At 32.8% G+C, this 17,631-nt stretch overlaps 1 protein-coding gene across 1 annotated transcript in view; it reads right to left on the bottom strand.

The window, feature by feature from the left end:
• Positions 1–17,631, bottom strand: part of LOC145253699 (ubiquitin carboxyl-terminal hydrolase isozyme L3-like) — a 94,728-nt gene that overhangs the window by 33,761 nt on the left and 43,336 nt on the right. The window contains exons 3-4 of the mRNA XM_080112958.1: positions 14,302–14,437; positions 807–889 (exon numbers count right to left, since the gene is read on the bottom strand). Of these exons, the coding sequence (XP_079969084.1) occupies positions 807–889; positions 14,302–14,437 (219 nt within the window). The remainder of the gene's footprint in view (positions 1–806; positions 890–14,301; positions 14,438–17,631) is intronic.

Genomic DNA, 17,631 nt, shown 5'->3' with positions numbered 1-17,631 from the left:
CTGAACATCGTTCAGAGCAAGTTGTGAGAAAAAGGTCTAGTAGGCTCGCATACTGGCTATCTTGTTAAAACTGTCCAAATGGAGTTTGAAACCAATACAAAAGCTGGAGATGAAGGTCAGCTGTATAGAATCTTCATTCTCAGTTTTTTTGAGAATTGTGAATTTCAAAAGCCTGGAATGATGCCGGTGTAGACATTTTTTTTAGCCACAGCTTGTATATGACATTCTGATTTCAAAACCATTAATATTTAAAACAAAAGCAGTAAGAGAGATCAATAAAATTGGGTACTTGATCAACTAATTTATCTTCACTAATGAAACCATATTCTGTATCCCCCCCCCCCTCACATCTGGAGGAAGTCATCTGTCAGTAAATAAAAATAATGGTATTTGAGGGAGGGGGGGGGGGTCTTTAATCAGTAATGATTTGGAAATTTCAGGTTTACAACCTTTGTCAGGTGCATTTATTGAAAAGCTAGATCAAGGTTGTTAATATATATCTAAAATTTCTTTATTCCATAAAAAAAAAATATGGAAATAATTTTTAAAATTTGTAATTTTGTCCAACATTTTTCATTCTTTCAAAGTGATACACATTGCTTTCGTGTTTTTTCTGCAGATGTTCATTTTTCATGATTAATTATTCCTTTTCTTAATTCCAGTCATTTTTGTGAAGTAAGGGTAGACTTATACTGGTCACCATATTCAAATTAAATCACTATTATGGTCAGTTTTAAAGGATATAAAACCTAAATACATTTAAGTTTAGTTTATAAGAATGGATATTTTTCCTATCAATGCATTACCTTGTTGGATTCCAGGTATGAAGCCTTTTCTGCTGGAGTCATAGACTTCGTTTCTGCTAGAAACTTGTTCATATACCCATCAGCTAAAAACAAAAAATAAGGAAAGAAAGGTTTATTATTAAAGTCTGTAAACGAAACTTTACACTTCATTTAGTTAGGGAAACTTGATAAAATATAATTTGGGAGTGGGGGTTCAATATTCTGAAGGCTATTTGAATTTTAATAAAACTTCAAGAAAGCAAACCACAATGAAAAGAAAAATTCATCTCAGCATATATTAGAAATGTGAAAGAAAATAAAAATCCTCACTTATTTTTAAAGTAACAGGAATTCTTTGAAACTTTTCCAATTTAACCATTAACCACAGACTTCATATATTTGGAACAAGGTATTGGTGGTGTAAATGAAGTGTGAATTATATAAGTTCGTAAGTTATGTATGATGGGGCTTCGTATGACCTGTTGATTGATCAGATCAGGCCTCTGATCTTCCATTTAGTCCAAGAATTGGCCAAAGTGGAGCATTAAAGTGTGCATGATTTTGCAAGTTTATGATCCACTTAAAACCTTCAAACATCACAGGTCACCACCCATAAAGGGTGGCACCTTTGGGAGACTTATCCCTGCAGAGGATGCAGTCAGTATATTTTGAGGCTCCACTGATAGGTTGAATGTAGCTTTAGTATCTTACCCAGGACAAGTTCTATTCAACACAACGTACTACTAAGAACTATTAGCAACTAAGGGGCAACTCCCTATATTAATGGGGGCTTCACCACTGAATTTCTTAAGGTCATACTTGACAATTCCTTGAAGCTTATGAAAGACTAAAAAGGATAGATCAACTTCAACCAGATATTTGTTTGCATGCAAAGTTTAAAAATTAAGTTTCAACAGAAATCAGACATTTGATTTTTATTTGTACAAGAAATAGTAACACCCACCAACAATAAAAACACTTTGGATATTTCAAGATATTTTTAAAATAGTCATATTTCAGAAACCAAATCATTTTAAATTCTCAAAATACCATCTTGTCTGGAAATGAATATCCTTATGCATTAATACATGATTGAGAAAAAAAAAAAAAAAAAAAAAAAAAAACTTAATTATGAAACAGCTACAGGATTTATTTTTATTTCCTTATAGAAAAAAGTTTAACTGCTCTAAAATGTTAGAATAAACCTAAAACCCAAGATTATTTTACAATGGGCCTGAACAAGCATCACCCACCCTGTAAATTTTTCAGTGGATTATTGATTGGACACTAACCAGATTATGAAAAACAAATTGACATCTGTAAGGGGTTACTCACTTTTTAGTTACATTCTGGTAAATTGATCCATTTTGTAACCAAGAAACGCGAGAAAATCAAAAATAGATAAAAATGACATGAACCACATTTGTAATTCAGAAAATTGTTTCACAATGAAAAAAAAAATTTCTTTGGAGTTTTTTTTTTTTTTTTTACTTTATTTTTTGTTGATGAAAAGGGAGTGGGTGTGTCTTTAATTTTTGTTTTATGAAAGGCGTTTTTTTCTTTCAGATTTTTATTAAACATTTTTCTACTTTTGTTTTTCAATGAACGATGAGTTTTGGGGATTTTTTTTTTTTTAAGGCTCTAAATTTCACTAGCATGCTGTGGAAATTGTCATTTTCAAATCTTCATTTTCTACTGGCAGCATCTTCAAAATTATTCAGTTGAACACTGGCATATTTATTCTTGCACGTTTCCAATGAAAAAAGAAAATGCAATAAAAAAAATAAATAAATAAAAACAGGGCAGTAATTAATTTTCAAAAAAATTTTTTTTTTTTTTTTTTTTTTAAGATAATCTGATTAGTATTCAATCAATAATTGACTGAAAAAAAATTAGAGGGAGAGGTGACGCTTATTCCAGTCCACCTATTTTACATTAAATTTTTGTAATTCATTTATATTTTTACCATTTTTTTTTTTTTTTTTTTTTTTTTCAATGTTCATATGTAAGTGCCATAAAAAAAAATTAGTATTACAATAGTACGAAAGAAATCTTGCAATATATTCATTTTTTTTTTTTAACTAGTTCTAATATTAGATTTCAGTTTCTTGTACATAAAATGCATTACAATTTAATTGAGTTCTCCAACTTTTTTTAATGCACAAATGGAATTTTTATTGTATTGCAACATATGTGCATTTACTGCAGATTACTTGGAAACTAATAACTTCTGGAGTGTTTCAGTAGCAGTAGCAGAAATTTGGGGGAATTTTTGACACCCCTAACAGAAAACTGCGATTAAAATATAGAAAACTCGTAATTTCTCTTTCTAAAGTGGGTTATTTATTTTCTTTATAGAATATGCTTCCAAAATAAACTATTTAAGTTGTTTAAAAAATAGAAATATTATTTTTCATTGTTTAAAAAACATTGTTTACAAAGTGCGTGCGTGCGCTCTAGGGAGCCATTTTGTTACGTAATGAAATCAATTGATTTTTATGAGATGAATATTTTTCAATTTTTAAACTTTAAAAATCTATCAAAATTTTCCTATTCGTTCAATTGTTACGTTTTTTTCAGGGTGAATGTAAAATGTTATGCTCTTTCCGATAAACTAAATATAATATTCTAGACAAACGTTGTTTTATAAATTCACCCCCCCATTTTGGAATGTCTATGAGAAATTTAATAATTAATTTTGCTTGAAACGTTTTATATATCACAAATTGAAGATAAAACGAATAAATAAAATACTCAAATTTAAAACAACAAAAAAATATTACTTATCTGGTAATTTACCGGTAAAGTCCAAAATTTAAATCCTTTTTTCGATAACCACGTGTTTTTTTTTTGTTTTTTTTTTTTTACGTGGAAGCTGAAGTTTTGTTTAGAATGTTCCAGTAATTAATAGTCCATCAGTTGATATAATTATATTTAATTCCTGGTTTCCTTTTTTTCGATATATAAAAAAACAAAGACGAATTCGGGTAATGCAGATTTATAGTATAATAAAAAAAATATTCAGGTATTTCTTTAAGATATTAAAAAAAGAAAAATACCATTGAACATCTGCGTCATAGTAATCCGTCTTAATGAAAAAATGAAAACTATCAGATTTTGTCTACGATAGCGTCAAGGCACAAAACTAAAAAAAACCGGACAAGTTATCTCCCTTAAGTCAGGCAAAAACGTACTGCTACCGTCAATCTGTTCATTGCAATGTGGCCATAAAGTGGGTGCCCATTTGACGTCACATCATTATAGAAAAGTGACCCCCCACTTTGTGACCATTTGTAAAATTTTTTATCTTGGAAACTATTAGTTTCGTTTGCCGTATATATGTTTGTTTTCAGCGCCTCCGAAAACCTTTAAAAGTGGAAAATTTGAAGGAATATAATCCAATATCGAGATTATTAAGGTTTCTGAATTAGTGGGGTTTTTTTTACACTTATAGGCCTCCGTACATAAGTAAGAGATAATTTTTCACTTTCCGGTGTCGTCACAACTTGCTTTAAAGACACGCCGTCGTCGCCGTGTGTTGGAAAAATCCTTCCATTTAAAAATACATGGATTATAATACATAAATATGAATAAATTCTCATACAGGAAGATTAAAAGAAAGCATATCTTACTCATTAACCAGGTAAGTTCTTTATTTTGCCGTTAAAATAATTATCGTAAGATTCAAGTAATGTTATTGTTCGAATGTTAAGTGTCACTTAAGTGAAGAAATCGACGGAAAAATAAATAAAATTGTTTATTTCTCTATTAAAGCTTTTATGATATTAAAATTTGGTCTTTGCTCGTTTTATTGAAATAAAATTTACGGGTTTAAATTACGTTTTACTATTATTAAAATCTGATAGAAAGATAGGTGTATATTCAAAATGGCGACTTCGCCTGCGAATATCCCCAAATTTCTGATACTGCTAGTGTTTCAGTGCCATATTCTGATTCTTTGCACAAAAGTACATGTGTCAAAAAGAAAACATCTTAAAGGGGGGAAAATATCCAAATATGTGAGGCACAAAAATGTTCATAACTTCCTTATTTTTAGTCAGATTTTAAAAAGTAAAGATTTTTTACATCAAGCTCTATGCATGCCATTAAAGAGATATTTTAAGCAATTTTAATTTTTCATGTGTATTGCTGGAAATATAAGGGTCGAGGGTACTAGTGCACTTGATCCGTGCTGAAATAACATTTAAAAAGCCATTCTTAACATGGGGAGGGTGTTTTGTAACTATTCTATACTTTAACCTTATAATTGAATAAAAAAAAAAACTTTAATTAAACTTGGAAATACAATTTAAAAAATAGCGTGGATCAGTAAGTGCACTAGCACCGGATTGAGCCATTAAAGATACCAGGACTTTATGGTCAGTGGTCTTGTCATCAAGCCGATAACTTAATTAGTTTCTGTAAATGCGTTGGTATATATGTGCCAAATGAACTAACCAATAAAAGTTTACATTATAGATAGCATGATTTTGTTTTTATATTTGTGTTATTAAAACTAGGTTTCGACTTAGATGTTACTAGCAATGCTCACCGTTTGTAAAATACCATTAAAGTATTTAAATCTGTAAAATCAGTTTTTACATTTTTCATGTAATTGTCATAAATATCTATCCAGAAAGTTCTTTGGAAATATATATATATATATATATATATATATATATATAAGGCAAAATGTGGGTGACGATTTCGTGTGTGTCTCAAAAGATTCTTTCGCACACTCCCAGGGTCGTTACGACCGTTTACAACTGTTTATATAGACGATAGATAATATCTACGATTTGGGAACGCAGGTCGCCTCTACATTTATTTACGTCAACTTTTGAGATTCACGCTGTTCCCTGTTTGTCTTGCTTTTTAGTATAAATAAAGTGAAACTAAATTCAAGCCGTTCGTTCTCAGCATCGCGCCAGGAAACATCCAGAAGCAATCAGGTTTGATAAATGTGGAAACAAACTCCTCTCATATCAGACAATTGCTAATCAATCTGGACAATGGGGAGCTGGTTTCCCCCTCCAACATCTGTTGGGGAAAAAACTTTGGTTAACAAACCTGTTAACTGTGTGACTTCTATTTGACATCAATAATTAGGTCAAATAGAAGCAGCAGAGTTAACTTTTATTGCTGCCACCTGTCAATAGTTAAATTTATACGAGTTTCCCTTGTATGTCTCCGTGGCCCAATAGTTAATGTCATACGTCTTTTTCACACTTTAATTTCCAACTTTACCTCAAGGGTTTGGGTTCGATCCTCATACTCACTTACCAAAACTTTTATTTTAAACCCCTCCCCGGAGTTTTGATTTACTCAAAACACCCGGGCATCGCCGGGTACCCCCCGCTAGTCCATAATAAAAGGCACACAAAAACCATTCCTTCAATTGCCACATGTAGGATTTTTCATTGGAGGTGAGATATTGCAAACATTTTTGGACTCGGTTTTGGTTTACACTTAAGAAATTTATTAAACAAAATTAATGTCAAACTAAATAACATTTTTACATAAATGTTCAAGTTAATTGAAAGAACAATTTCAAAGATATTTTTGAATTCTTCAGATTATCTTATCTTTAAGAATCAGATAATGTAACAGAGTATTCTTTATGTGAGTCTTGTCAAGTTCTGGAATCTGTACATAGAATATGTAACAAAATCTTTTATTTAATCCGGGGGGGGGGGGGGTAAATCGTTCTGGTTCTGTCAGCCATGACCGGATATAAGTCTTTATTCCATACAGATTCCTCCCAGAGTTAGACAAGAGGTTACATTGGCCGAAATGTGAGAATAAGATAAAAATGAGAACAGTAGCCTGAATTCAAATTAGCAAGAATCATCTAAAAAATTGTGAAACATTTTTGCATGTAATACATGATTGGTCACCACTAAAAAGATTTTATTTTAATTTAATTTTTAAATAAAACATTTTCTCTAACCATGTATATGATGTATGGTGCAAAAGTGTTTCTTATGTACAAGTACATGTATTTTTAATGCCCCCTCGTCTTCCTACTAACCATGTATTTTCAACTAATGTGTAAGCATTGTCATTGTGGTGTCATTTTTTTGCTAATGAGACTAATCAATAAAAACAATCTTAGAAATGATCATACACAAAATGTTGGTTGAATTCTTGGAACTGATATACTCAAAAATGTTAGAGTTTTTGTTTAAAAACCATGCATATTTTTTTATTGTACATTTGACGCTAAAATATTCGATTTTACCATACCATTTTAAACAATGCATCTTATTACAACTTTTGAATCAACAAAGAAAATATATAAAGAATAGAGCAATTTTATTGAACCCACATTAAAATTGTACCTATAAGCAGCCTCTAGCCAGATTCTTGTGCAATAGATGCCCAGTATGTATTTCAAATCTAGAACTTCCAAGTGCCGACCAATGGTGGGCAATATTTCATTTTTCTTACATACAATTTACTTGAAATACAAGGCTTTATATCTCTAAAGGGATACTGCTTTATATAACTCATAACAGCATCTTTGGATGTAAGGGATTACTATTTGGGACCATATCTTACAGATACCCTATGAAGAGAGTGGGTGGATTAGAGAGAAGTATTCACATTACACTTGAACTTCTGCGGATCAATAGTCAGAACAAGACTGGGAGAGAGAATTTCAAAGTCTAGCAATTAGAAAAAAAACTATTAGAATAGAAGACTTTATAGCATCTAGAGATCTCTACAGTGAGGTGGGATTTTGCTGCTTAATCAAGTCAGAAGGTATTTATGTTAAGGGTGCACCGATGCTATGAGTTGGGTCTATAATTTTATGAAGAAACTGGTGGACGATTAGTTTAATCCAATATTGTTCCCACTTTGGTCCTCAACTTTCTATTTTCGCTTGCTTTTGGGTTATTCCAGCCCAATTCATCCAGCCCCAACACACCCCCTCTTGGATTTTTTTCATATTTACACCATACAAACTTTGTATTAAAACTAAGAAATCTGTAATTTCAGCCCAGTTGGATTTGAGGAACATTTTTTTCACAATTGGTTTCGGCCTGGAAATAAAAATTTGCTATGTCATGATGTAGAATTTTCGACCCCCGGTATTTTACAAAATTTGCATTTTTGTTACAAAAAATAAAGCTTTGGAGCTAAAAATTCACACAGGCAATGTTTTGAGGGCAAGGAATCCAAAAATCATGGTTAGAAAGATGGCAAATGAGAGGAAGTACCTTATTTTTACCATTTTAGGTGATGCCGCAGCACTTTTTTAGAGCTTGTTTGGGACGATATTTTGTTGAGAAAAAAAACATAACTGTGGTGCTTTGCCAGACTTCTTTGGATTTTGAAGTGATTTTGGGTTGGAAATCACAAAAATCAAATAAAACCTTTCAGCATATTTAACATTTCCAGACACTAAAGCCTCAAAATTGGCATTTTTATAAAAATTTAAGGATTTTTTGGTGAATTTGGCAACAATCTAATCTTAAGCCATGATCAATATCTAGAGCTGAGAAAGGACTTGGATCGACCCATTAGAGCGCATTTTCAATATAGAATGTCAAATTACATCATATAAAAGGATATGGACCTATACTTCAGTCAAAATGGACAAAAAATAGTCGAAAATAAAAAACTGATGCATAATCTAGTTTATCGAAAGAAAATATGTCAAATATAAAACAGACATTTGTTATAACTCCAACTATCGACTTGATCGGTCAAAATAGTTCTGAGTCTTATTTTTCTCCTCCTCAGTGATGAAATATGTTCTAGTCACTGAAATACTTGGGGTCTGCACTCTCAATGACCTTGCTCAGTGGAATATAGCCTCGATCCCTATTAGTTGGCCAGTGGAATTGATGTGATGGTCCATGTGGATGCAGGAACTTGCAAGTAAGATCTTTCTCTTCCCTGTTGACACTCAATCAATGCTAACCACCAATATCCATCAAAAATGCAAGTAATAGTCATTGCATTTGAGCAACTCCAGAGTTTCATCTAGCGGTGCAGGCATGTCCAAGAAAGAATGGTCGATAAAGATCGTTATGTCAGCACTCAACTGCTTGCCCTGAATAGGAAACTGAGAAGTTGGTTTGAAATAGTGAAAGCTCCTTGTACCAGGCACAGTATCTCCCAGTTTATATCTCATTTGAAGTTTTTCTCAAACTGAAACTAAGTCTTCTTTGTCGATCTTTAGAAACATGATACGAGTGATCGATGATCTGCAAAAGTCTGCAACAGCATGAAAGGTGAGTATTTGGTCTTTTATTGACCTTTGCAAGCTGGCACAGAGAACTTTGCGTTTGGCAGCCCCACCAATTCCATCACAGGGTGATCTGCCATGGCTAGTTGCAAAAAAAAAAAAAAAAAAAAAAAAAAAAAAAAAAAAAAAAAAAAAAAAAGAAAAAAAAAAATGCCCAAGTTGCATCAATTCCAAAATCTGATGAGTGATGGCAAAGGTTAAAAAATGCTTTGAAGTTTCTATATTGGCCAGCGCAGCCAGCGCTGAAGTACTCTACGCTCTTGATCCAGGGAAATTCCTTTGATGTACAACATCATCCTTTGCAGTTCATGCACAAAACAGGTGTCATGCTCAAGGTCATCTGAAATGATGCATAATGAGATCTGTCGAAGTTTCCCATTGTTATTTTTGTAATAAATTATCACTGGATGCATGGTACACTGGTCTTTGTTCCAGTGATATCCCTGGATCTCATCTTGCACCACAGTGACAATTTTCCACAAAGTCCAGGAAAATGATACATTCGGGTTTTTTTTTTTTTTTTTTTTTTTTTTTTTTTTTAGATACTGAGCTTAGCTCTTTGTTATGAAGGAATGGGTTGTTAGATTATCAATACTGTATACCAACATCTCTATGAAGTCATCTACATCAGCCATCTGTGTCCATAGCATTGATCTATCCACACTCTCCTACTGACTATCACACCTCACCGTCAATTTCCAATTCAGTAAATTTATCTGATATACTTCTCTAGAGCAGGGAAGCCTGGGCATTTAGGACAACGGTGGACCATACATTCAAGACTATTGGTCTCGCAAACTACCAAGGCCATCAAATCTTTGTAAGTGATATTAAAATTGGGACTTTCAGTTGGTACATTAGCAGATTCTTCAGCTTTCCTTCTGAACCGAGTCTTGACAGCTGAAACAAAGCAGTCAACAAGCAATTTGCTGTTTTGATGGTGGGTGCAAACAAACCGAATGAGAACCTGATGTCAAGACCGTGACACACCATTTTGGACGGAGCTCACAGAACTTTGAAAGACCTATTTTGTGTTCAGGATATCTTTCTTTGTAAGCTACATAAAGCTCATAATAGCAGCCGTTTCTGGATATGAACTTTGTTACCAATGCTCACAAAATCTTCCCCTCTAGGTATAAACGGTGAAAATTCATCGTCCTCATAGAAAACCAAGACAGAATTAATAAACTCTTTTGAGAGACCTCTCCCCTTATTCTGTGGCAATGAAAGAATACCTTGATCATTTTTCAGTTGCCGTGCTTCATGTATTATATATTAAGAGACCTTGAAATATTCAGACACCTCTTTTCGAGACCAACTTTCCAGAGCTAAAGTCATCAACTGGATCTTCTCACTGGTTTTTTCTTTATTCTCAAGTTTGGCCTTCATTGCATCCAACGATCATGATCCTTTGCCTTTGCCACTAAATCCATTTGACTTGTTTGGCTGTTAATAGGGCTTCCTAATTCAGGGCTAGAGATGTTAAGGACTTTGGCAGCTGCCTCTACTTGCATTTCATAGCTTCTTTCTAATTTCTCTGACAATATTGATTTTTGTGCACTTCTGCATTCTACCAGTCTTTATAGGGGATATATCAAACATCATTAGACTGTCATTCAGTTTCTCTCTCTTTTGCTCAATTTGTGACTCATTTTCAAGGTCTTGATTGTCACTTTCTGTTTCACTTGGCTCTAACTTTTTGGCAGCTGCTTCACAGTGACAGCAAAGCTTCCAGCCAGGAACAACATGCTAGCCCTTCTGCTTTAGCATCTCAGTCATGTCTAACTTAATAGCACAATCACCCTCTAACTTTTTTTTGTGCTTCAAAAAGATGTTGCAGCACTTTGTATATTTTTTCTCAAAGTAATGCCCCAAATGAAGTTCGTGATACCTGCAAATGTTAGCAACAGTTTTATCAGTGAATGTGACACCAGCTCTTAATTTGAGTACAGTTCATACATCATGCTCTAATGCAGTTATTGATGTTGAAGATGGCTTCAGATTGCAGTGACATGCACTATCATTAGTAATCCAAAAGAACATTGAGGAGCACTTGTCATGGATCTCCCTCTCTTTTCCTTGTTTCAGAAGATATTCTTAATTTACTGCTCTGGAAGAAAGATGTGAAATAATTATTACAATCTGATAAAAATAATTCACAATGAGCAGAATCTGCAATCCCCAACTGCAACATTGAGATTTATAGACAGTATAAAACACCAATGATGTAACAGTAGCACTTTCTTGATCATAAACAAAGGCACTGTAATCAAAGAAATGAAATTTGCAAAAATTAATATTTATGACCATTCAAATTTGATAACGAAAAAAGATTTATGGTGATTTCTAAAGTGTGAAATTCAACTGTATGTATTTCAAGGTGCTACAGAATTGCAATTCTGGGGTATAAGAAATTCTATTTTAACCATTATTATGCCTTGAGGTTAGTGGGCTAAACAATAGTTTAGTAAGAAACCATAAAAAAGTGACAGGAAAGAATAAACTTGGATTATTGACAAACTTAGTTCACACCAAAGAATGCATTATTAGATTAATGCAACGAGTAAATAGCCTGAAAGAAAAAATTAATCATAGCAGCGATGAAATATAACTATGAGACCATCATAACTAGCCAAAGAGAGACACCTATTTATCAAAAAGGGTTTCATGTGAAAGTGTTTCTTCTGAAGATTACCCTTTACAAATATGTTTTTGAGAGCCACAAATGTTGACTTCCCTGTTTGTCTTTGACAGTATTTAACATGCTCAGGTAATAACTCTGAACAAACTTGAAAATGTATCACCAGAAATAGAACAAAATTGGTCAATCAAAAACAGAACATAACAGCAAGAAATCATAGCATGAATTCTTTAATTCACAACTGAAGTAATGTAATGTCATTTGAGTGAAACTGATCAAGAAAAAGTATATCCATTTGAATCAACATGAAACAATTAGAACCGAAGTCAATGTAGTGTCTTGAGCTAAACTGAACAGGAAAAAGAACATTTAAATCAACGTTTAAAAAAAAAAAGCAGCATAGGACATTATTCGGGTATCATTTGATAGAGGAATTTGCTCTAATTGACACTCAAACTTGATTACTCAGGTGGACATGATTCTGAACAGCTTAAATGCATTGATTAAAAGCCCATAATACAAGGATTTGCTGATTTAATGGTTTAGAAACCATGATCCAACTGTACAAAAATTATGAACTGCACGGCACGATTGTATGGTATGTGCCTGAAGGTATAAATAAAAAACACAATATCTTATTCCCACTGACTTTTTGGTCAACTGAGTTGACTCTACACTACCCTTGTCACAATTCATCCACACATACAAATTAAAGAATACTGTTATGATCAGTACTATTCTACTGCACATTTTCAATTAGATCTAAACATAAAAGAGAAGAGAGGGTTAGATCTTGCCTCCGCATGATCTAGAGCAGAATGTTATGCTTCAAATGAAAATGTGACCGCTTCATTCATATCTGAATGTTACTTTACATCTTTATTCTAAATTTTAAGCTGTTGCTATCTGCAAATCGAAAGACAATGGCCAAAAGTTGCTTTTTTTGAAAAACTCAAATGTCCAAAACTTGTACATCATCAAAATTGCTGTCCATATATCCATACGTGTCAAAAATCTTATTTTCGACTACTTTTTGTTCATTTTGACTGAAGTATAGGTCCATATTCTTTTATATGATGTAATTTGACATTATATCATGAAAATGCGCTCTAATGGGTCGATCCAAGTCCTTTCTCAGCTCTAGATATTGATCATGGCTTAAGATTAGATTGTTGCTAAATTCACCAAAAAATTCTTAAATTTTTATAAAAATGCCAATTTTGAGGCTTTAGTGTCTGGAAATGTCAAATATGCTGAAAGGTTTTATTTGATTTTTGTGATTTCCAACTCAAAGAAGAAGTCTGACAAAGCACCACAGTTATGTTTTTTTTTCAACAAAATATCGTCCCAAACAAGCTCTAAAAAGTGCTGCGGCATCACCTAAAATGGTAAAAATAAGGTACTTCCTCTCATTTGCCATCTTTCTAACCATGATTTTTGGATTCCTTGCCCTCAAAACATTGCCTGTGTGACGAAAATTCTACATCATGACATAGCAAATATTTATTTCCAGGCCGAAACTAACTGAAAAAATGTTCCTCAAATCTAACTGGGCTGAAATTGCAGATTTCTTTTATTTTTTACCCAAAGTTTGTATGGTGTAAATATGAAAAAAATTCAAGAGGGGGGGGGGGTCGGGGCTAGATGAATTGGGCTGGAATAACCCTTTTAAAAAGACAATATATACTTCTGAATACTTTGTAATTCAGAATGAACTTTCTAGAGTTCTGAGTAAATCTTGTTTGTTACTGTTCTGTGTGAATAAAAAAAACTTTTGGAAGATTAGGTGAGATCCATTACAAATTTAATTAGAGGATCAGTTAAAACTTAAATGTAGGTGCGTAAATGCTGAGCTATCTTTAATGGTTTCATGACAGTAAATTTTACACATGCACGACAAGTCTCATTGCTTTATATTAAAATTTTGAATAGTTTTATGAAAACAGAAAAATACTGATTTAATATTTTTGGAGGGCATGGGGGTGGAAGGATATAGTTTAGTTTCAAATGCTTATATTTCAGAAAGTTACAGATAAATTTTGTTAATTTAAAATAAAGATTAATTCATCCCATTTTTGAGGGGAAAAGTCATTTATAATCAGGTTATATTTTGTAGTGCAAATAAATGGTTAAGGTAAGTAAATGCAATTTCTACATTTTAGACAAATTTTATCAACAATTCCTCTACCTGGAAAAAAGAAATTAGTTAGAAACTAAGTTGAAAAAAAAAAAAAAAAAAAAAAAAAAAATAGCATGTTATGTTTTTTTTATTTTAATGATAGACACTTTTTTATGAGTAGCAAATATTTAATGAAGTGGGTTTGCTAGCCGCCATATTCAAATCTAGTCAATTTAATTATTTCAAGAAAGATGGATTCATATCCTTTTGCAAAAATATCATGCAATATCTCCTCGGTTTACAACAGTAGCCATTACACAGATTGGTTTTGTTCTAAGAACCCTTTTAACATTTTATATGGGGAAAAATGCATATTATATGCAATTGAAGACAAGTGACTATTTTACCAATTGTAGCAAATGGAGTGGCTCATACCTTTTTAGTGTGGAATTCAATTACAATGCGTTAAAATCCAAGTAAAACAGCATGAAATACTTACATTTAAAGTTAATTTGGTCTGCATTGTTTGCTAAAGCATGAACTAAAGCAATCGTTCCACAAGCATTTCCAATTGTCTGTTTGATGAAATACAAGTCAGTGGATTCCTTCACAGTACCAATTTGATTATCGGTAGCCTGGGAAGACAAAACAGAGTTATAAACAAAATAAAAGTAATAAAATCCTAAGAAGTCATTAATAAAATATGTCCTGGTCGTCTAAATAGCACACCATTCACGCACCTTACATTAAATAAGCCTTTTGTTAAACTTGCGCTCATGATGAGAGTACTCTTCAAGGGTTATTTGCAGTCTTGAAAAGGGAGATGACTAGCTATTTTCAACAAGGGAGACAACTTAAGATTTGCTTCACATGCAAATGTAGAATAGTCTCCCTTGAGTAACAAAAACGATTTTCCGAAAAAAAAAAAAAAAAAAAAAAAAAAAAAAAAACATTTTTATTTACAACTTATATATATATATATATATATATACAATATATACGTTGAAAGGTGGTTACATTTAATGGGAAAAAAGATTTAATTTTAGAGTTAAATTTTTATATAATTTGTTTTTTTTTTTTTAATAAGTTTTTTAAAATAAAATTTTAAAAAAAAGCCGATTGTTTCCACGAGGCTTATATTAGGTTGAGAAAGTTCTTGCAGAATTTAATTTCAAATGACGTATTTTCAAATAAGTTTTCATTATAATACCTTTACTTTACATATTTTAAATAGTGTTTCTCCGCTTTCTCTGGTCGTTGAATACAAGATTAAAAACTGCTGAAACAGCTCGATCCCCAAGCGTTTGAACCAGGAACTACTAAACACACAGCACAATGATGGTTTAAGAAATTTCGTGACAGTGACAAGAGTCTTGATCAACAGTGGTTGACCATCGAATGTTGACAACAATCAATGAAGAGCCTTAGTAAAAGCTAAGCTGCAAACAACTGTTTGAGAACTTGTTTCTGAAACGGACGTAACATGACGATTTCCAACCATTTGAGATTGCAAGACAAAAAGACTTGATAAATGGGTGCCTCACGAATTGAACAACAACCTAAAGAAAACCTGTTGTGAAGTGTCATCTTTCCTTTTACGCAACAAAATCCCGTTTCTCAACCGGGTTGTGACTTGCGATGAAAAGTAGGTTCTTTATGACAACCGGCAATGCTCAGCTCAGTATTAAATACTGACAAAGCTCTAACACTTCCAGAAACCAGAGTTGCACCAAAAGGTCATGTCAACTGTTTCGTGGTTTGCGACCAGTTTTATCCATTAGAAAAAAAAACATTACGGTGTAGAAGTATCATCAACTGTTGTATATGGAAAGGGGCAGATGCCGGTAATTAGAGAAACGAAGTCTAGGATCTAAATATTTTAAAAAGGAGTATGCTAAATTCGAACTCTAGAATCAAAAATACATATATTGCTATTTAGATATGATAGGAATGTAGAGAATTCCTCATTATATTAAAAATAACTGTACAACTAGTTAGGTCAGAGAAGTAGAATGAACAATCAATTTAGGAATGTTCTTTGTGTTGCCAAAAACATGTTGAGGCATGTTATATGTAGAATCCACGTGAGGAGACATTCACAGGTTTGAGCACGTTCCAACGTCACAAAGAAAGATTTCAATATATTCAAATGTTAGGGTCAGAAAAGCTCGGAGTTGACAGTTGGGCAAGAGGAGTTAGCTAGACCCTTTTCTGAAGCGACACAAAAGGATACAATACAATGTAAAAATCTAAAAGGCATCGAATAACTGACCATTCTCATCACCAGCTGGAATAAATGTCTTCATGTTATTTGTAAGCCTTTGTCTTCATCGTCTTTTCAACCGCAAGGTAATGTTTTGTCTATCGTCTCTAAATGATCAATAACGAATTCCTTCTCCATGTTAAAAGGACTATTTTACATCTCATGTTTCTATTAATATGAACTCAATTGTCACATTGTTGCTGTGTACCCAGTTATGTCTTGTCCTCATCATGAACCCCTCCCCCACCCCCACTATGCTACACCTTTTGTTGATTCGGTACCAGGAGTGAGCCGACGTACCTCAGGATGGAGACTAGAATTAACCACCCAAGCAAAGATCGATCACTCCTCTGCTGGACGTAATGTCGGAGTGAAATAAACTATAAAATACATAGCATCTTGGTTTCTGTTGAAACATCTTCATTTACACAATCCTTCTCCCCAAGACTGGCTGAATATCTTCCAGAGACTGACAGCAGAAAACCAGGTATGTTGTCAAATGTAATTATGTCTGACACATGCACAGAATCACGTAACAAATAGACTAACAAATGGTCTAGATACTAAAGAACCCCACTATAAACATTTAGTAGCACAACACGATCAAAATATGAACTCCTCCATAATGTTATATAACAAATGGATGAAATGCATAAGAAACTTCGACACCCAGCATTAGTTAACAGAAAAAGGCCCAATTCTCCTCCACGATAATGTCTGATCGCACAGAAGCTGAACAAATTGAGCTACAATGCCTCATCCATCACACTTTCTAGACCTTTCACCTACTGGCTACCACTTTCAAGAATCAAGTTTCTGTGTGAGAAATGCTTAAAAAAAAAATTTAAGCAATATCAAAAATGCCTTCACCACTGGAATGCAATATTTTACATTACTGGCATAAATACACTATGTTTTGCATTAGTAAAAGTGTTGATTTTAAGGGTGCTTATTTCAATCAATAAATTTGTTTGAGCTGAGATATTTTCATCTGAATTTAAGTTAAACCACAAGAACTTAAACTTGATAGTAACCACAAAGATACTAAAATAGTCTTTTTTGAGAGCTGGTCTTTTAAAAAGATTTCCATTTGAATTGTTCTAATTAGGCATACTTTTATCCCATCACTAGAATATTTGCCCCCCCCCCATTTTCTATACATCCTCTACAATGCTTCTGTCACTGTTTAAACAGTTGAGCTTAAATAATGAACGATTTCAATCTTAAAAGGATATATACATGTAAGCACAGGCAAGACTTTCATTTTTAAAGTTGTACAATTTTAGTTTACATAAACACATTTTAATTATAATTTTGTTAAACAGATAAAGTCAAATTACCGAAAGAGTTTTCTTAAATTAAACATTGTGATATATAACTGGCATTTCCCCAGGAGTATTCACTTTTTTGTTCAATATTTTTTCTTTAAATATGGAATTTTGTTTGATAGTTAAACAATTATCAGTATCGATTGTTTGAATTATGAAGATTAGTTTTCAGGTACCCCAGAAATAAGCAAATATGAAACTAATCAATTCCGGTCTAGACTAGTTTGACTTGGTTGAT

This window comes from Euprymna scolopes, chromosome 3 (genome assembly GCF_053919585.1).
Source record: "Euprymna scolopes isolate OS-2025 chromosome 3, ASM5391958v1, whole genome shotgun sequence".
Classification (NCBI taxonomy): Eukaryota; Metazoa; Mollusca; class Cephalopoda; order Sepiida; family Sepiolidae; genus Euprymna; species Euprymna scolopes.
Note: the sequence above shows the minus strand (reverse complement) of the source record. Positions and strands in the feature narration are given on the sequence as shown.